This window comes from Chanodichthys erythropterus, chromosome 18, assembly GCF_024489055.1.
Source record: "Chanodichthys erythropterus isolate Z2021 chromosome 18, ASM2448905v1, whole genome shotgun sequence".
In the NCBI taxonomy this organism is placed as follows: domain Eukaryota; kingdom Metazoa; phylum Chordata; class Actinopteri; order Cypriniformes; family Xenocyprididae; genus Chanodichthys; species Chanodichthys erythropterus.
The window spans coordinates 25823246-25844301 of record NC_090238.1 but is presented as its reverse complement, the minus strand read 5'-3'; the positions used below and the strand labels follow the sequence as shown (position 1 = coordinate 25844301).

General features: G+C 37.7%; 2 protein-coding genes across 3 annotated transcripts in view; both read left to right on the top strand.

Annotated features, from left to right (window-relative positions):
* Positions 1 to 786: 786 nt before the first annotated feature.
* mis18bp1 (MIS18 binding protein 1) lies at positions 787 to 8057 on the top strand. Its single transcript, XM_067367848.1, has 18 exons — positions 787 to 850; positions 1510 to 2123; positions 2208 to 2306; positions 2414 to 2503; positions 2797 to 3068; positions 3222 to 3295; positions 3534 to 3655; positions 3738 to 3828; positions 3922 to 4034; positions 4244 to 4410; positions 4539 to 4605; positions 4689 to 5703; positions 5837 to 6006; positions 6104 to 6243; positions 6392 to 6534; positions 6708 to 6786; positions 6915 to 6966; positions 7601 to 8057. Exons 2-18 carry the CDS (start codon positions 1571 to 1573, stop codon positions 7705 to 7707), a joined length of 3354 nt encoding a protein of 1117 aa, XP_067223949.1. The 5' UTR covers positions 787 to 850; positions 1510 to 1570; the 3' UTR covers positions 7708 to 8057.
* An 826-nt stretch (positions 8058 to 8883) lies between these two features.
* Positions 8884 to 21056, top strand: part of heatr5a (HEAT repeat containing 5a) — a 28369-nt gene continuing 16196 nt past the window's right edge. For both annotated transcript variants that reach the window (XM_067367623.1, XM_067367622.1), the window contains exons 1-16: positions 8884 to 9018; positions 11079 to 11278; positions 11528 to 11739; positions 11855 to 11963; positions 13338 to 13487; positions 15211 to 15382; positions 15632 to 15789; positions 16079 to 16328; positions 16420 to 16575; positions 17060 to 17310; positions 18365 to 18476; positions 18622 to 18774; positions 18998 to 19097; positions 19232 to 19341; positions 20373 to 20536; positions 20660 to 20823. In XM_067367623.1, coding sequence (XP_067223724.1) covers positions 11153 to 11278; positions 11528 to 11739; positions 11855 to 11963; positions 13338 to 13487; positions 15211 to 15382; positions 15632 to 15789; positions 16079 to 16328; positions 16420 to 16575; positions 17060 to 17310; positions 18365 to 18476; positions 18622 to 18774; positions 18998 to 19097; positions 19232 to 19341; positions 20373 to 20536; positions 20660 to 20823 — 2387 coding nt within the window. In that variant the 5' untranslated portion in view covers positions 8884 to 9018; positions 11079 to 11152. The remainder of the gene's footprint in view (positions 9019 to 11078; positions 11279 to 11527; positions 11740 to 11854; positions 11964 to 13337; positions 13488 to 15210; positions 15383 to 15631; positions 15790 to 16078; positions 16329 to 16419; positions 16576 to 17059; positions 17311 to 18364; positions 18477 to 18621; positions 18775 to 18997; positions 19098 to 19231; positions 19342 to 20372; positions 20537 to 20659; positions 20824 to 21056) is intronic.

The window sequence follows — 21056 nt, the reverse complement described above, 5'->3', positions numbered from 1 at the left end:
TCGCAGGCAGTCGCCAAGTTTCACAGACAATGCTTAAGCAAGTCCTAGGCTAAAATGCATGTTTGAGCTGCTTTAACTGAAAGCAACTTGCACTGACATGTCTTAAAATATGTCAGTAATACCATTGTTTTGTCTCAAGATGCACTCCATGTTTTTGTTCTAAGGCACGTTTATAAAAGCAACTATGTCCTAATATGGCTTAATCTAAGACCTGTCTGTGAAACCAGGCTGGAAAAATAATATGGTTACGACCCCAGATGAAGACTTGTAATATCCGAAATAGGATTAAAAGAGTGTTTTTAAACGTCTCCATCAGATAACCATCATGTTTGCATTTGCAGAATACATTTAAAATAAATTCAAATAGTGTTTACTATATAGTCTTAAATTAAAAGCCATCTAGACTTTAAATATTTAAAGTTATTTATAACTATTTATGTTCATTATTTGATTTTCTTACAGAGTTGAATTTAATAAATAGCCTTTTTATATCCAAATATTGAAGAGATGTGAATTAGTTTTATACTGTTTAATGCGAAATTATTTAAGTCCAAAATGGCTTTGTTTTGTAAGCCGAATCATGGTTACAATAAATCCTAATCGGAAAACGAAACGAACAGCAAAATGTAATGTGCGTTTTTGAGGTAAAGGAATCGTAGAACTGTTTTAACCAATTCTTTGAAACTAACTCTTCGAAAGAACCGATTCGCTGAAATGAATCACTCACTTCCTAGCACCATTGACGGAAGTGACGCAGTCCTTTCGCGACGCGAGACGTTAGCCGCGCTTTATCCGGGAAAATTCAAACGAGTATTTATGGTGAACGAGTCGGGGTTTTTTTTCATTAAAGGTAGGCCAAACTGTTATTCTCGCAACTATATATTATGGTAGATCTTTAATGCCCAGACAAGACTTAAGCCTAATCTCATACTAAAATGCATGTTTGAGTTGTCTTAACGGAAACTTACACTGACATATAAAATATGTCACTGCCGTTGTTTTGTCTCAAGATGCACAACAGTAATGTTTTTTTTTTCTTAAGGCAATTTTATAAATCTACCGAAATGTCCTGATTTAATAAACTAATCTAAACCCTGTCTGACACAAGAACTGGTATGACCAACTAGCAGTTACTTTTCGGTCTTACTTTAGGTAATCAGGCTTACTTTTCGGTATCATATTATGACAGTGTACGTTTCTATGTAACTGACTTTAAAAAGTTATGAACAGTCTTAAAGAAAAAAAAAGAAAGATGATTAACTTTTAAAACTAGTCATCATATATGTCACTACACAGTCTTAACATAATGGCTATGTTTATGAAACTCACTGTTGTGCATATGGTTTATCGACGGATAAGTGTTCACGGGGTTATTTTCCTTTTATCTTTAGTATTTTACAGCCAGAAATTTTGAAATAGTTGGATTTAAAGACTTTTTTATGGTATAATTCCATTATAAGATATTTATTCATTTTTAATGTTTCCTTATTTGTTTCTGCCTCTTATAAGATTTTGCTGAGAACATGGATCACAACGGAGCTGTAAACATTTAGACTGGCTTTCCTCTATAATGTATCATCCATTAAAAGACTGTTTCATACCACCTGAAGTCGCTAAGGCTGGTGACATGATCACACCAGTCAAAACCATACCTAAAACAGCTCACAATTGGGCAGTTGGGTCAGGCAGAAAGATTTCAAACCGAGACGTGTTGGTGATGAACTCCACTGCACAGAGTGCTGAAGAAAATAGCCCAAATATCCACTGTGAGCTCAGCAGCATCAATGCCACGGCAGAGGTGACCCCTCAAGACAAAGCCGACCTGATGCTGAAGAGGTGCACTGAGACACCAGCAAAGATCTTTGCGAGAATGAAGGCAAAAGTTCAGAGACAAAATTCTGCAGGGCATGGGGCAGCCCCTGATCATGTAAGAAACCAGGAGATCTGTGGTGGTATCCCCTTGAACCAGTACCCACAAAAGAGTAACGCCAACCAGGAGACATATGTGTTAGCCCTCTCACCTCCAAAGTCGCCGAGTGGAGATGCACAGGCTGGTGATAAAGACTTGCCACAAGAAAGACGACAAAATGAAACTTTTAATACTGAGTCACAGTCATTTATTGGTCAGTTCTCAATTTTTAGATGTCATACATATTGCTGTAATTGAATTCTTTTCATTTCATGTTTTTTATTATTTGTGTGTCTAGAGCCATGTGTTTTACTGGAGAAGATGCCTATGGAGGTGTTCTCTGAGATGAAAGCAAGGCGAAAGCAAATGCCGGAGAATCTTTATAACAGAAACAGAAGTATGATTATATATCTTAGCAATTGCTGTTCTCTGACATTTCAGCACAGTTGTATTCAGTTGGACTCATTTAATTTATAAAATCTGTTGTATTTTTATTTTTTCAAGAGCCTTATTTGCTTTTGGGCAAGGTAGTTCCTGATGAGACATTAGCCCATCTTCAGCAGAAACCCATCAGTTATCTAAGTGGAAATAGAGGTATAATGTTTTATTTCATTTTGCATTACTCATAAAACTACAGTAGTTTGGAGTGATGTGTGTCTGGATATGAATCTCCTGTTTCATAAACATATACTGAAACAAGGCTTTGTTTATGATGACCAGTTGTATGCATGCATATGTGTGTTTATTCATCTTTAAATGTACTTGACAATAGATCTGATTCAGATTTTTACAGAACACTGGGTTACAGACATCGACCTACTGTAATCTGTAATCATGTAAAGAGCAATATGACACTGATCATAATTTGTTCTGAAATTTGATTGCAGGTGGTTGTGTTGTATTTGGTGAGAAGAGTATTTCTGTAGAAAAAGACACAGAGGAAGACCTACAAAATGACATGTCTAGTAGTCCTGAGTCTGGTCCGTTTGGTCAGTCAGACACAGAAGTGGTCCCTGGACTCCCTCAGCCCTCTCATAATCTTCTGGAAGATCCTCTCCTACAGCTCTCTCCCCGCGTCTTGATCCCACGAAAGCAAGTGTCTGTGTTTCAGCCAAAACAAGCTAGAAAAGCTGCCATAGCGCTAGATGAAGGAACCAATGTAAGTTAAGGAAATTATCATTGTTTCTTAGTGGTTTTTAAGATCGTTGATAAAATGAAATGCAAAAAAAGTGATTTGATGGTTTTATATTTTGTAATGGTGATCGGTATTTCAGCATTAGTCGTAAATTATTAAATTGTTCTTTTCTTTTAGGTGAAGAGGATTCATTTAAAAGACTGGGTTTTGAAACTGCTCAACAAAGACCTTGTGGTTGATGGTATTCGCATGTAAGATATTTGCTTTTGACCTTTTTTTCCCCCTTATTTGATGTTTTTTTTTGGTATATCTTGAAGACTTGTCATATTTTCTGTGTTTGCTACATTATAAATGAATTTACATTTTATTATATTACGGCATTACGTTTTTCGTTAATACACAAAAATGTTTTCTTAACAAACCTATTGCAAAGATAAGCAGTATAATTTCAGATATCATGTAGCTTGAATATGGTTTGATACATTACAGAGACACTATGATACCGTGGCACAGCAGTTTCATCATTGAAAGAGTCTCGAGTAATGTGCTCAAGACCTCATCTGGTAGAACATATGTCCTCGTTGGGAAAATGGCCAAACATCCCAATTCATGTAAGAGAAATTCTTTTTAAATAAAGTTTCCTTACTTTTATTGTGTCTACTTTAGTTAACTATTTTGTTTATACCTTTACAGCATTTCCATCATGGTTTTTGAAGAAGTTTCTGTTTGGGTTTCCAAAAATGTGGAAAGAGTACCTGGATCAGTTTTTGAGTGGTCATATGGGGTATGTTGGCTCAACTGTGTTATGTTATGTATCGTCAAATAATAAAAAAGGAACTATACATTTCATTAAACGGTTTTACCGTTTTTGATTTAGATCAAAGAAAAGTCCGAAGGACAACGGCAGTGTGAAACCTCCCAAAGCAAGAAATGAACAGGCTTCTAAAAACTCAACATCCAAACATCCCAAGATTCAAGGCGTTATAACCTGTGAGTATATTATATATGTCATAATATGAGTAAAGAATGGCCTGTATATAATCATGTCTTATGTGAGTGCGTATTGTTCTTTTGAGTGACTTCTTTTTGAAGAAAATAATTAATTGATTCATTTAATGTCTAGCTGCGTTCAGATATTCAATTTAATCTCTGGTCATCCTCATAGGTTTGAAACGGTCACACATTTTTTTGTTGTACAGCTCCCATCACACCTAGTGACAGCAGTCAGCCGGGCAGTGCAAAAGTTTCCCGCAGTGGCCGACTCATCAAACCGCCATTAGAATACTGGAAAGGAGGGAGGATTGTTATGGACTCTGACATGAATGTCACTATCCATGAAGACTACTCTACCTCACTACTGTCTACGGTGCTCTTCTTATTTTGTTCAGCAGTGCACACAAAGTCTTTTGATCTCTAGTGACATTTGCAGGGACTTTATATATTGTTATGGTGCAGTTGGGCCATTTCTTAAGTTTGATGTTATTTTTCTTTCAGCCAAAGAAGCCAGCAACATCACAAATCACAGAGCAACAAACATTCAGGCCTGAAACTCGGGGAAGAGGTATGTATTGATAACATGCTTGTATTTTTAAAGTGCATTTGGTTTTTCATTGCAAATTTTCACATTTATTTGTTTTACAAAAGGGAGGCGTAACACATCTAGCAGTGAAGATGAATTGTCAGTGCCAATGAGGAGGATCAAACAGCATTCCAAACCCCAAACCGATCAAATAGAGAGCACCACACTGAATAAACCTACAAGAGCTCAGAAAGGACCCCCGGTTGTGGCCTCCAGCTCTAATTCAGGTCATGCAGTGAAACAAAAAGCTAGTCAACCTCAAAGAGCCTCTCTGAGAAAACAACAGTTTGGAGGAGAGGATGCCGCTGTGGGTTCTGGGGCAGAAATGGCAGAAGTTGATGCAGTGAATGCTAATTTCTCACTTGGAGATGGAGGAATGTCATATGATGAACAAGACACTGGCATTGAGAATGATTCAAAGACAAAGCGTAACAGAAAGACCTCCCAAAAACAAATTCAGGATGAACCGCACTCCATGCCACTCAATAACAGTTCCTTACGCCGAAGCTCTCGCTTACACTCCAGAGCCCAATATTCTACAGACTCAAACAGCTCATTTGCATCTCCAGACCCTCCAAAAAGGCAAAGAGGAAAAGGGTCCACAGACCGTAAACAGCTAACAAAACCTCATAAGATTGAGACCTCTGTGCCGCAAGACTCTACCAGTCATAAGGAACAGAATGAACAAGGTTCACATAGACCAAAAAGGGTCTTGCAGAGAAATTCAGATCATGTTTTGACTGGAGATTCTATTGATTTTCCCACAGATGATGATGATGATGAGAGACGACAACACGACAAGAAGACCACATTGTTGAAGAGGACAAGACAAAGGAAAGGTAGATCTGAAACTAAAATTAATGGACACCTGGTTTCCTCAGAAGAAATGCATTCTGAGCACTCAGACGATGAGGAAAGAGTTCAACATGCTGCTTCAAATAATAGAAGATCAAAGAAATCTGAAACGGGAAAAGCAAACACTAGAAGCAAAAAGCCAGAAACAGAAAACAGCAATACGAATAAACAAGATGAGTTGTTGGATGGAAAATGGACTGAAGAAGAGCAACAAAAACTACACGAGTAAGCTTCTATCTTGAAAGCCAATATTAAAATGTTTTTGTCTGGCCATGACTTTATGAATTCACATCATTCCATTGGATGCCATTTAGAAATGTAGACAGATCATGATATCACTGTGTATCTCTTTGGACAGGGCAGTCAACTCCTTACCCAAGCACAAGAGCGGTTACTGGGCAAACGTTGCATATGTTGTTGGAACTCGTTCGGCTCAAGAGTGTCAGGAACAGTATAATGCCCAGCAGAAGACCAACAAAAGACCCAGAAAAAAAGCATCAAAGAAACCGGCCGCAACTGAGGAGCCAGGTACCTATCTTTTGCTGTATAATTTTTGATGAGTTATGACAGTTTTTGTTTGCAAATGTATAAAATTGAACATGCATGATCTTACATTTGCTCACAGGAAAGGAAATAGTTGAAATAACTGCTAAAGCAGGAACTCTTAAAAGAAGACAGCAGATGAGGCATTTCTTGGACCACATGCCTAAAGATGACCATGATGATGTGTTTGCCAGCTCACCAATGCACAAAAGGCAAATCAAGGTGCTTTTATGCTGGTTGATTTAGATCCACTTACACTGAACTAGATTTCATATGAATTGCACACACACAAGCCTGATAATGCCCCCTGTTTGAATCATATATCTTGTTTATACTGTAAAAAATCTAACTTGACCATTGTCTTCTGTAGTTGCCTGTGTTCGCTGCAAATGGAGAGGATGAGGATTTCAGCCAGCTCCAGAACCCTCAGACGCCGAGTTCTAGCATCTCTACTTCTGCCAAAACCCCTCAGTGTCTGCACATCACCCCAGGAATGCTGGGATCCATCAATAAGTAAGTTTTCATCTCGACTGCCAAAGCTTTTCATGCTTTTGGAGTATTTAGTGGGTGGATGCTGAGTGCACTCATCAGGATTACTGCTTCATTTGAAAATGGAAATATTCAAAATGCAGATGTCTAATTTGCATCTTTATATAAATCGGTTACATTCTATTGTTTATTTTAAGGAATAACATGGACAAGTACATTTTCCATCTTCAGAAGAAACAAAAAGGACAGAAACGAGGAAAAAAGGCTACGCCAATGGTAACAATTTTCAAATCCCACTTGTCTTTAACTTTGTTCCCATAAGTCATCCAACTTCTTTATTTGTTGATAGGAACATGTTGTTTTTTCAATCAATATGATGACGATTCAATATTTTTCTTGTGTAGGAAAAGCTTACACCAACTCCAGCAGTCAAGAAGACCCTAAAGAGATGTGTTGGTATGCACATGACTTTTTTGGTAATTCTATGGCTATGTTCAGACTGCAAGCAAATCAGATTTTTTTATTTTTTTCAAATCAGATCTTTTTAGGCAGGCTGTCTGCACTATTAATAATCAAAGTAATCAAATAAGATTTGTAGATTAAGATGTGTATGTTCAGAGACATAGCCAATCTATCAGCAAATTATTTTTTGTGTGTGTGTGTGATTTTATATATAATTATACATACATACATACATACGCACCACGACATAGTCACCGGGTTTGATTTCTTCGTTGTGTGTCGTGTTGAATGACATAAAAGACCATTTGAAATCCGATTTGAGCAGCCAGACTGACATGTATCTGTAAAAATCTGATTCGAATCGCATTTCAAACCTCCTCCAATGTGTTTTGAATCAGATTTGGAAAAAAATAAATAAAAATAAATTCATGTGTTGTTGTTGTTGTTGTTGTTGTTGTTGTTGTTGTTGTTTTGCTGTCCAGACTTTAAAAAAACCATCTGGATAAAATCTGGATTTTTTTTTTTTTTTCTGGCAATCTGAACATAGCCTATGATACAGAGCATTGAATTAAAAAATATGCTATGTTGTTTATCCTTTTTTTTTTTTCATCATCCATGTTTTCAACAGCTGAAGATGATGACTTTGTGGTGTGGAATATGCTGTCAGATAAGGATATCTCATCCAGAGCTGATGACAGCGATGAGGAGGATGATTATTTTATGGAATACTGCTGAGTTTCACTATCAGTGTTTAGCATTTGTAAAAGTGATCTTAAATGAGCTAGTTTCAGTGCTGTTAATCATATTATTTTACAATATTTTAGCTTCTACTCGAAAACCGGTTGTTTTTAAGTGCGTTTTGATTTGTCAGACGCCAAGGCTCATGTTTACTAGCTCTTCATAGCTTATAAAACATGTTTGTGCCTTGTTTTTGGCCAGTTCAGAGCTTAACAATGGATTGTATATTTTTATATTGGAATTCATAATCTGCAGATGTTATGTCATCAAACTTTAATGAAAGAAGATAAATATCTCAGTATAAAGAAGTGCAAAAGAAACAAGTTGTTCGAATTATTCCTCATTGAAAATGCAACATTTTAGATTCTTTTATTTGATTGTATTGTATAGTAAATAAATATAAGCAAATACAATGTATGAACAAATAAAATGGTTAAAATTCAATTTTTGTTCACAAGTTTTACATTAGTATTCTTTGGGAAGAGATGGCAGAAATACTGGGCTAGTCTTAGCTATGTGTCTTGTCTTTTCTTTATCATGTTCTTTTATACATTTTTGTAAAATGTTCCTATTTGTTTTTTTTTTTTACTGCTGCTTTAGAAGTGTTACTTAAGGGTATTAACAATGAACACCTTTATAGTTTTTTTCTTTTTCTCCCTGACGTGCTTATTTCTCGCACCTAAAAGGGTTACATAATAAAGTTTTACATAATCTTGTTCTGCCCTCTCTCTGAACTTTAGAATTAATTAAAGAAAATCTATTTTGCTACTGTACTTTTAAGGTCTCCATGTAAATGACCTCTTGAAATTGACTAATCTTGCATATAAAGTGAATAGCAACAACGCTTAAGGTAATGGTTTGTTTTGGAATCCTGTATCTCAAGATCCTGTATATGTCGGTCGCTATAACTTAATGACCATAAAAGCTGTGTAGGTAGGAGGCTGTTATGGCCAAAAATGCTTAAACACGTATTGTATAATACATTTTTTTTTTTTAAAGTGTACAGGTAGGCAGCGATAATGTAATAAACATGCGTATTCTATGCAGGCAGCTGTAATAGCCAAAAATGTAGTCTAGGATGACAGCAATGTTGTTTTTAGACAGTTTGAATAAAGGCAGTAGTGTGTTTGTCCCTCTAGCGGTCAGTCACGTTCATGTTCTCTTTAACGTGGCTTCGCTTCACAGTTTGACTCGCACTTTCATGCAAGCAGATGTCTTTTGAGGAATTACACACAAACAGTCGACTTCAACAGGGATATACCTCTCTCACTATCGTCCCCCTGACAATACAGTTGATGGATTTAGCAGGTAATACACATTTTCTTTGTGATATTTTCATTTTAAAAACAGTAAATCGCTGCTTTTGAAGATTTATGCCGCTAGCATGTAAGAGAATTGGTTAGCATTGGATATAAGCTAGCGTTAGGCTAAAATACCTAAACAATACTTAACATCACTGACAACTACATGTCCGCTTTAGTTTGTGACGTATCTTTGGTTAAAAATAAATGTTAGAGGATAACTATTTGTGTGAAGTTGGCAGCAGATCGGGTTAGCCAGAGGTCCTGTTTATTTAGCCTGGAGTTATCATCTGTTGTACATCACACACTATAAAGACTTATGAAAATATATGTTTTTATTTTTTACCTAGTACTTAAACAGAGTTGGATTTTATAAAAAAGCTACAGGTTAATATGGTAGTATAAAAAACATTAAATGCTTTAATATTCATCAGATTTCTAATGATATGCATATTTAATTCACAATGAAACTAACCAAATTCATATAAATTCTGCTGCCTTACATCTTAATAAATCTAAGAAAAGTAAGGGGTCTCCTTCCAGTCTGACTCATTATAGACAAACCCAGCAAACCTAAAAAAAAATTCACTGTCCCATCCTTTTTTTCCCCTGAGAGGCTTTTTGATGTCTGCATCCCACCCTACTTCATCTGGTTTACAAGTTGAAATTCATTTAAGGTTTTCTTTCTTAGTCATTTTAGTTGCATGGTCTGCTGGTTTCTCTCCAGACTGCACAGACGCAGTGGACGTAATGCATAATTCAGAGCTGACGTATAAGTTTACAAGGTACTTTTGAATTTAGGGATGTGCCATGTGTAATAAACCCTTTACAAACTGGAATGAAAACAGGCTTTTCTGCATATAAATTAAATGCAGAAGAACGTTATGAAACAGGACATGTAGCAAAGCCCTTATCAGGAAATACAGATATGCAGAGTCATATTCATTGCATCAGTTTCTAATTACAACATCTTTGGTGAATCTGTTATAGATAACCTGTGTTTTAGATGTCATGGACCCCCAAATATGATCATCCTTGTGAGAGGGACCCCCATTCAAATTTAAAAGTCAGCCATATATTGTTATTTTTAAGACCCAATCTATACTGTAAAAAAAATATTATAACTATGTATAAAATATTTTTTATAATAATAATATAATATTTTAATATTTTAAATATAATAAATTTTAATATAATAATAGTATTTAGTTTCTACTCACTATAGCACTATACTGGGTTATTATAATGATTATATTATTAACTATAAAAATATTATTTTACTTGATGTAAAATAAAATTATATAAATAAATTCAGATAGTTGCCAAAGCAACAATATCTTAAAGGTGTTATAGAGGATGTTTTCGACGACTGAGAAACCAAAGACTGTTAGTGAGTTTTTGAAATGAGCGCATGCGTAAGAACAACCCCCCTCCTTCACAGCTCATTTCAAGGGAACACCTCCCAAAACTCGTGCAGGAGTATTGGAACACGAGTGTTTGTTTACCACCGGGCCCGGCATTCGCTGTGTCGTGTATTGGTGTATTGTCGTGGATTCATTATGTCGGACTCACCGCAGGTAACTCATAATCTGCAGTTGTTACTCCTGACAAAAACATTGAATGCGGCGCCTGTGGAAAGTTACCGGAGCGTGCAGCCGCACACGTCTCTCACAAGGAACGTCATGGCAGTGATTGACAAGCCAGAGGGCCATCGCGTAAACGATTGGCTGATGTTTTTAAGGCCCTACCTCGTGAACAGATGATGTATATTAATATTATTCCTTTCAGTGCACCTAATAAATAGTCTTTTATCAGTTAGTAAAGACAGTTTCAAGTAATATTGCAAAAATGTATAAAACAAAACATCCTCTATAACACCTTAATATTATTATTTATTTATATTGATAATTTTATTTATTTGTTATTTAAATAATTGTTTTATCTTACTTTCATTATTTATTTATTGTTCAATTTTTTTACACTATTTTTCTGTAAACTTTTCCACAGACTCCTTAGCACTTCCAGTTCGAAAACCCTTCACTTAAACTTCTGTTTTGTTTTTTCCAGGGTGAATGGAGGTGTCCAGAAGGTGAGGGGCACTGCATTTGGGGTCTAAGGTGAAAAGTTGGAGAGATAGAAAAATGGAGCAGGCTCATAGTTTACTGCTGAACGAGGAAGCCTGCAGTCAGCTACGGGAGCCCCAGAGGGCCGAGTTTGTCTTTGAGTGGCTGCGTTTCCTCAAGAAACTACTCCCTGCTACAGACCGGGTGAGTTGAGGGCGCTGACAATAAGCACTCTGTTTGGGAAGAAACGCTTCTGTCTGTCTCTCTCTCAAACACAAGCAAGCCTTCCTGAACAGACTCTCTGATTATTTGTCTGCCTTTCCACAGGCTGTTTCTCAGCCTGAAATGGACTAGTGATGTGTCTGTCTGTTTCTTACTGGTGAATTGCCAAGAAACTGCAATTAAAGAGTGGCGCTCAACTAAACAATATGTTGGTGTGTATTTGTGTGGCAGGCTGATGTAAAGCAGAACCAGAAGCGCCTAGTGGAGCAGCTGACCACGGTACTGACGAGTTCCTCGGGCCCTCCGACGCGCTTACTGCTGGCGCAGTGTCTGGCGCTGGTGTACAGAGTGGGTGACTCTCTCATGTCCAGCCTCACAGTGGACCGTTGCAATGACATCATCCGCAGCAAGGATGACTCGCCCAGCTTCCTGCCTACACGACTGTGAGTGTCATAAATCTGTATTCTACACGCATGCATCACGCACACCCACCGCCTGTGCTGCAGATGGGCTTCTGTTTGATTCTCTGCCAGTGTGCTTACTTATTTCTCCCTATAGGGCAGCTGTGGCCTGTTTGGGTGCGCTGTATGAGCAGCTGGGTCGACTACTCATCAACTCATTTAAAGAGACCGTGGCAAACCTTCTGAAAGCCATGAAGAGCGCAGAGGTACGTGTGGCTGCACAGCAGTACGTGATTTACAGTTCAACCAAACACAAAGATGTGACTGTACTTGACTGCAAAAAATAAAGCTTTCCTTTGACCAATAGTTTGAAGACCAAACTGGTTATTTAGGTTGTTTTGAATCATCACAGGCACATTATTTTTAGTTTGACCATAACAGAATGCTTAGGACTTGTTAGTGAGAATGAACTACACTACCATTCAAAAGTTTGAGATTGGTGAGAATTTTTTTAGTCCCCATGAAATCAAAATGGCAGATTCTTTTTTTTTTTTTTTTCTTTTTTTTTTTAATGGAATATTGCTGTGCACATAATTATTTTATTCTGCACATTCATTCACCATTCTTCAACTGGTGTGAAGGTGGGGCTTCCTTTGAGATCACGTGAGATAGCAAATCACAACCATCCAATCATTTCCTGATGAACAAAATCAATGCCGCCGTGCATTTTTTTTTTTTTTTTCTTGTTCGAGAAGACTCTTCACTTTTACATCACAATAGAGATGACTATCATTTCATGCTGACTTCAGTGTTTTTGAAAGAAGTATCTTATGCTCACCAAGGCTGCATTTTTTTTTTTAATCAAAACTACAGTAATAACAGTAATATTGTAAAATATTACATTTTAAAATAACAGTTTTTAAGTTTAATCTATTTTAAAATGTAATTTATTAGTGTGTTGTCAAAGCTGAATATTCAGCAGACATTACTCCAGTCTTCAGTGTCACATGATCATTTAGTAATCATTGTAATATGCTGATTTAGTGCTCAAGAAACATTTCTTATTATTGTCACTGTTAACTTATTTTACTTAATATTTTAAGAAACTGTGACACTTTTTTCAGGATTTTTTGATTAATAGAAAGTTAAAAAAAAAAAGCATTTATTTAAAAGAAACTTTTGATCAATTTAATGCATCCATGCTGATTAAAAATATTAATTTCTGTTAAAAAAAACTTACTGATCCCAAACATTTGAATGGTAGTGTATATTTAATGGTGTTTCTGAGGCAATCATTACTATTGCTAATACTAAAGGTTAAAGATTTAAATAAATCCATAATCTTAAGTATTAAACGTCATTGTGCACCGTTATCTTGAATTACTTTTGCTTATTTCTAAGCAAAAAGACTACTGCCAGATTATAAACCAGGCAAAAAAATTCATAAATTTACGTTGAAGGAAGGATCTGAGTCATATCTGGGAACCAGAATATCAGAGACCCAAGGGTGGGTTCTTTTAACTTGGGCCTGTAAGAAACCACCTAGAAACCTAGTTTAAGTTCTATGATTGTTCTCTGGGTGTTTTATATAGAAAAATTTAATGGAGAGATATTACTTATAATATCGTGTTTGTGTCCAGTCTCAGGGCCGCTGTGAGATCATGTTGTGTATTGAGAGGATTCTGAAGGGTTTAGGTGTGAGTGCCGTATCCTGTCACAGAGACATCTATAAAGCTGCCCGCACATGTCTCACTGATCGCTCCATGGCTGTGCGCTGTGCTGCCACAAAGGTACTGAACACTCAACCACAAGTTACTAATCATGTCCATTTGACAAACACTTTTACTTGTTGACAGAAAAGGGGTCACGATCAAAGTTGACTGAAGGAAAATATACATTTTGTTCTTTATGTATTAAGATGTTTATATCAACCATAATTCAGTTTCTAATATTATTATTACCCTGCTTTACCTATAAAATATATAAAAATATGGATCCTAGATGTTATTGTAGTAGTAATTCAAACTTCCATTTAATAAAAAATATTGCAATATTAATAGAATTTGTTCAGTTGTTCCAAACAAAGGCTAAGTTTTGATTTCAGTTTTTGTCCTAGTCTGCCCAGAATCACTAACAAGTTATTATTATTATTAACATAATCATTATCTTTTTTTGTTGGTATTAGACTTCTGGAGTGTGGTGTGTTTTGGTAGTGATGGGAATAGACAAAAATGCCTGGAATATTTAAAACAAATTATGGTTCTTCACTTTTATCTGATATATTTCATTATATGGATATTTTATAGGCAGTTACACACCTATGGGTTTTAAATATTGTTTGTATTGTAATTTGACAGGATGTCGTGTGCTTTATGTGGTTAGAAGAAATTGCATCATAAAAAAAATATAATTCCACTGGACTAATATTGCTTTACTAATAAAAGTTCATTTCTATAATAATAACTTTAAAGGTGCAGTAGAGCGTCTTTTTAAAATATGTGATATAAGTCTAAGGTGTCCCCTGAATGTGTCTGAAGTTTCAGCTCAAAATACCCCATAGATTTTTTATTCATTTTTTTTAATTGCCTATTTTGGGGCATCATTAAATATGCGCCGATTCAGGCTGTACGGCCCCTTTAAATCTTGTGCTCCCCTCCCCTAGAGCTCGCGCTTGCCATAACCAGCATAAACAAAGTTCACACAGCTAATATAACCCTCAAAATGGATCTTTATAAAATGTTCGTCATGCATCATGTAAGTATAGTATTTATTTGGATGTTTACATTTGATTCTGAATGAGTTTGAGGCTGTGCTCCATGGCTAAAGCTAACAATACACACTGTGGGAGAGATTTATAAAGAATGAAGTTGTTTATGAATTATACAGACTGCAAGTGTTAAAAAAATGAAAATAGCGACGGCTCTTGTCTCCGTGAATACAGTAAGAAACGATGGTAACTTTAACCACATTTAACAGTACATTAGCAACATGCTAACAAAACATTTAGAAAGACAGTTTACAAATATCACTAAAAATATCATGATATCATGGATCATGTCAGTTATTATTGCTCCATCTGCCATTTTTCGCTGTTGTTCTTGCTTGCTTACCTTGTCTGTTGATTCAGCTGTGCACAGATCCAGACATTAATACTGGCTGCCCTTGTGTAATGCCTTGAACATGAGCTGGCATATGCAAATATTGGGGGCGTACATATTAATGATCCCGATTGTTACGTAACAGTCGGTGTTATGTTGAGATTCGCCTGTTCTTCGGAGGTCTTTTAAACAAATGAGATTTATATAAGAAGGAGGAAACAATGGAGTTTGAGACTCACTGTATGTCATTTCCATGTACTGAACTCTTGTTATTTAACTATGCCAATGTAAATTCAATTTATAATTCTAGGGCACCTTTAATGCTTTTGGCATATTTTGTTTCAATTTTTGTCCCAGTCTGCTCAGAAATACTATCAAGTTGTGAAGTGAATCATTGATTTATTTATTTTGGTAGTGTCTTTTGGAGCTCCAGCGAGAAGCTGTTTTCCTGTGGTCATCAGAGCTGGAGAATGTGGCCACTCTTTGTTTCCGAGCCTTCGAGGGCTCAAACTATGATGTCCGAGTCAGCATCTCAAAACTGCTTGGCACTTTATTAGCATCGGCACTGGAGCCCAGACAGGCCATAGGTGGGTGGATTTTATCCAGTAATGTCAGTAACATCCTCAGAGGACACTGAACTGAGCATCTGCCCATGGAGATTGTGAAAATCATGACCTTCCCTCCTCTCCTTTGTCTCCCACATACTGCTTAACTTTTCTCTAAATGTAACACTCCTCTTGCCTCTCCATCTGTTCTATCACTTATTCCCCCACACTCTCTCTCACGCCTCTCTTCTGTTCATTCTTCCTCCTCTGTTCCTGTGGCTCTGCTCTCAGCTCCAAGGCCAGGCTCCAAGCGCAACTCCCTGGAGGAGGTGATGGAGCTGCTGAGTTCTGGTTTCCTGCGGGGTGGAGCCGGCTTCCTTCGGGCCAGTGGAGACATGTTGAAAGGGACCAGCTCAGTCAGCAGAGACGTGCGCGTGGGCATCACACAGGTCGCTCACCCTCCTCCAGTCCTTCCCTTGTGATCAGAATGTTTGTGCTTTGAGTCGGCATGACTGGCTTTATGTCTAGGGTACAAAAAACAAATAAAGTTTCAGAAAAACAGAAGTGTTTTCCCTTTATTTATGTGTCAATTATTCATTATGCAGAAGTTCACAAAAAGTGAATCTACATACAGTTTTTATTAATTTATTTAGTTTTACTTTATTATTTTTTTTATAATTTATTATCCATTTTAGTTTATGAATTTAACATGAATAATACCTGTTCTCTCTTAAACAGACATGCGTGGTGTTTGTGTCCATTCTGGGTGGTGCGTGGCTGGAGACACACTTCTCCTGTCTTCTTTCTCTTCTCATGGAGTGGGTATCTCACACAAGGGCGACACAATACCCGTCAGACGCTATCTCCTGCCGCTGCTGTGTTTCTTTCATACTGCGGGCCACTCTTGGCACTTTGCTGGGGGAGAAGGCCCAAATCGCAGCCGCAAAGGAGATCTGTCAAATGATCAGCAAACAGAAGAGGGTTGTGGGTAAGAGACTAGGCCAAGGGGCAAATATATAGGTCCCGTTGGATTGGATATTGAGTTGTAATGTTTTAAATGCACCCTGTGTTACTACCAGACGCAGCTCTTCATGAGGGGAACGTGGAGACACGTGTGAGCCCCGCGGATGTTGCAGCTAGTCAGCATATCCTGGTGTGCACCCTCCTGGAGCTGGGCAGTCTGCTACAGGACCTGAGCTCCACTGCCGCCCCACTGCTGCAGGATACCAGCATAGGTTTGTCACGCATAAACAAAATCTGGGCACCGCATCAACTTTTCTACTCTATGAAAAAAATGCTCCAAATATTTAAAATGTGATGACAGAAAAAAAGTATCAATTCTTAGATATAATATTTGGCATGTATGGACAATATCCTGCTCCTAATGTTGTAAGGCTTTGTGATGGTCATATACTGGAGTTTGAGTCACCGTATTAAGGATCAAAATGTCTGACAGGAATGTTTTTCAAGATTGTGTCTTTATAGCTGTATTTCTGGATTGTGTGCATTTCTTCTTTAATGGATATGTCATAGTATGGCTAGGATGAAGGATTGAGCAGAAAAAGTGCCTTCAGCAGCAGATTTAACACATCCATCCTGCTTTAGAGACACCAGCTTTTTATAACAATTCCAGTAAGAGCTCAGATTGTCATCTGTGATGCCTTGAACTTTACTAAAACTGTGAGTTCAATAGTTTCTTTGTTTTTTTTTTTCTGACAGGAATGTTGGACACCGTGATCTCTGTTCTTCTTCACCCCAGCGCATCTGCTCGTCTGGCCGCTGCCTGGTGCCTGCGGTGTGTTGCCGTAGGGATGCCTGCACAGGTGGCGGTGTTGCTAGACCGCTGTGCAGAGAGGCTGAATGCCCTAAAGTCATGCCCTGAGGCCGTGGCAGGGTACAGTGCTGCCATCGCAGCTCTGCTGGGAGCAGTACAGCTTTGTCCGCTAGGAATATCACACTCTAAGGGCAAGGTATGAATGAGATTTGTGTCCTATGCCTCCTTTTTAAAGCACACCGAGTTTGTTCATGATAGTTTGTTCAAAAATGTTTTTGGTTCTGTTAGTGCTTTATCACAAGGTTTGCTTAAGGGTTGTTTATACTGACAGTGTTTCTGATCACTGTAATCACTGAGTCTGTGCTCTTGCTTGCAAGTAGGCATTTCTGTGCAAGAGCAGTTTTCAGCCAGGTGCCGGAACACTGTCTAGACTCCCTTTGGTAGTTTCCACACTGCATCACTGCTCATTTTAATGAAGCTGAGCTCATCAAGTTTCTGCCTGAACATTAAGAAATTAGGAAGTTTAGGTTGCTCAAAAATTGCTTACTTTAGGCAGCTGTGGGAATTGCATCCCACATAAAGTTAAAGAGATAGTTCACCCAAAAGAGAAAATTCTGTCATCATTTAGTCACCCTCAAGTTGTTCCAAACGTGTATGAATTTCTCTCTTCTGCTGAACACAAAAGAAGATATTTTGAAGAATGTCAGTAACCAGTTTATGGTCCCTTTTGACTTCAGTAGTATTTTTTCCCCCTCCATACTATCGAAGTCAATGGATTCTATCAGTTGTTTGGTTACCCATATTCTTCTTTTGTGTTCACCAGAAAAAAGAAATTCATGCATGTTTGGGACAATTTGAGGGTGAGTAAATGATGACAGAATTATCATTTTTGGGGTGAAATTTCCCTTTTATCCCAAATTCTGTCAGTTACCTTCATGCTGTTCCAATATCATCTTTTGTTTTCTACAAAAGAAAGAAAGTCATACAGGTTAAAACTGAAATGAGAATGTTTTTATTTTAGGGTGAACTGTCCATTTAAGAAAGAGCTTTATTCCTTCACTGGAAATTCACAAGAAAAGAAAAACAGTGATGCTTGTAAAGATTTTTTTTCTTTTTTTTTTTTTTTACTGAAGATCCATGGCTTTATTTGTACATATATTTTCAAATGCACTGTCCGTGTTTTCATATCTGTATATTACTTTTCATATATGATCAAGACTCACTGATTCTTTCTGATGCTCTGGTTGCAGGTGGTGATGGCCTTGGCGGAAGATCTACTGCGTTCTGCAGCTCAGAACAGCAGAATCTCCATCCAACGCACTCAAGGAGGCTGGCTGCTGCTCAGTGCCCTCTCGACACTGGGTATGAATCATTATACTGGTTTATGATCTTCAATATGCCCATCTAGGCAAGATGTGCCTATATCGTAACAGCTGATTTGATAGAAGTTTATTTTCTGTTTGAGTTTTTAACACCTTTTTTGTTTTTTCTGATATTTTCGTTCAAGGTCCCACTGTCATGGAGCATCACTTACCTCGATTGCTGTTGCTATGGAAATGCGCCTTCCCGCTGTCTGTAAAGGATGCGGAGAATGAGCTGCGGCGTGGAGACTCCTTCACCTGGCAGGTGACCTTGGAGGGACGTGCAGGAGTACTGTGCGGTGAGGGTCTTTTATGAATCTTAGAGTCTTCTCACTTATGTCTCTCCTTTTCTCTCAGTTAAAATAAGCCATTTTTCTCATCCACCAACCCATCTGTTGATCTGTTCCCTTGACATCACAGTAAAAAAAACTTTGATGGAAGTTCTTTGCCATTGACTGCAGAGTGCAGATAAGCATTTGTCAGGATATCTGATCTTCATAGCTTGTGTTATCTCTCCTGTAGCAATGAAGAGTCTGGTGGTGCACTGCAAAGACCTTCTCACCGATGATGTTATCAGTCGTTTGCTTCCTCTCTTGTCCTGTGCGGTGGCCCTTCTCACCCAGTGAGTGGATCTTGGTTGCTTAAAATGAAAACGGCACCATGAAGTTGTAAATACCTTTTTAAAGAAGATGTCGAAGGGATGTTGATAGACAAATATTTATGACATAACAATTGAGTACCTATCACCTCTTTTAGGCTGCCAGCTATCATTAAATCCTATGGAAACCAGGTCAAAAATGCAGCCGCTGTCTTTAGATTGAGAGTGTATGAGATCCTCACGTTGCTACAACCAAAAACATATGAAGGTAAGCACAATCTAAAATGCTAAACTTGATCATGTGCTGATGTTTTATACATTATATTTTTTATTACCTGGCATTCTGGAATACTTGATTCTGATTGGTCAAGTTCTTGTCCTATGTCTCTCATAACACTCTGTAGTCTCCTCCTCTTCACAAAATAAAATTATTTTAACTCAAATGTCCATTTATTTATTTGGTAAGTATGAAAATGTACAGTAAAAACTTTTTTTGACAATTTTAACTTAAGTAAAATAATGAAGTTTTGTTTTTTTGTTTGTTTGTTTGTTTTTTTGTTGTTGATAAAAACAAAGAAAAAAGATGTTAACTGAGATCATAATTCTTAAGCCTGGATCACCCTGACAGGTTTTGTTTGTGAGAATGGCTGGCTAAAGGGTTTAAAGGGTTAGTTCCCCAAAAATGTCATAAAAAAACATCTTCGGAACACAAATTAAGATATTTTTGATGAAATCCAAGAAGTTTTTTTTATCCCCCATAGAAAGCAATGAAATTACTACGTTCAAGGTCAGTAAAAGACATTGTTAAAATAGTCCATGTGACTACAGTGGTTCAAACTTAATGTTATGAAGTGACTAGAAGGTTCAGCGCTTCCAGGTTCTATGTCAGAATGCCGACTCAGTTTTGGCCAGCTTCTGCGTCAGCATCACACGTGCGTCGTGCTGCTCACGTGTACAGTTGACCAATACTGAGTCGGCGGTCTGACGTAGAACCTGGAAGCGCTGAACGTAAACAGCATAGGAGAATGACAGTGGAGAGACAAATTTGTTGAATAAAGTTGTTGTTTTTGTTTTGTTTTTGCGAAGGTCTTACGTGTGTGGAACAACATGATGACAGAAATTTCATTTTTGGGTGAACTAACCCTTTAAATGCATTTTTATCATGCTTTGAAATCAAAGTGAGCTGTTTAGGATTCTCCATTTTTTTTTTATATCCTAAAATCACATATGGAAATTGGACAGTTTAATTGCCCAAATATGTATTTATTTGTTTATTATGGTTTGGTTGTGTTGGCTCAGAGAGCTTTGGCATAGTGCTGAAGCAGCTGCTAAATGATTTGACCGGGCCAGAAATCACAGCATGTGCCGAGCTGAACCTGATGCCCTCCCTGTGCTGCAGCCAAGACCTGGCACTGCTGGGCCCTGGTCTGCAGGATATGGATCAGCACTACATAGAGGAACAGGTCAGACCACAGTCTAATCATCTAGCAAATAGCCTTGTTAATGAGCAGTCAATGTCATTGATTGATTCCTTAGTTACAGCGCAGTTCATGTTTAATTTCATTGTATTGTTTGTCTGTTTAAAGCTCCATGGAGGTGGTTCAGGAGGTGGGACGTTAGAATACGACCCATTTACCATCTTTGAGAAAGCCCAGGAGGTTCCTACCCCCCTCCCTCCAGCCTCCGCTCTAACGGCAGCAGCTGTCCAGCTCTTTGGAGTGATTTTCCCCCACCTGGGCATTCAGCAGAGGTGCGTCCACCATCACCGTAGAGACCCCCTCCAGGGCTGCTTAAGTGATTTGGTCGTTCATTTGTATGCTGTTGCTGTTTGGTTTGAGTACTTTTAGTTTAGTTCATTTGAAAGGGTCTCAATGATGTTGCCAAATACTTCAGTTAATTCAGTTACTTTTTATAGGACATTTATGCAAGCAATACAATTTGTAATGCTTCAAATGAACAGGTAACACAGAACAGTGAATTCTC

Coding starts and splice junctions, on each gene's coding strand:
- mis18bp1 (XM_067367848.1), top strand. CDS start 1,571: ATGTATCATCCATTAAAAGACTGTTTCATACCACCTGAAGTCGCTAAG. Junction 2,124..2,207: donor TGAGTCACAGTCATTTATTG/GTCAGTTCTCAA, acceptor TTGTGTGTCTAG/AGCCATGTGTTTTACTGGAG. Junction 4,411..4,538: donor CTACCTCACTACTGTCTACG/GTGCTCTTCTTA, acceptor TTTTTCTTTCAG/CCAAAGAAGCCAGCAACATC.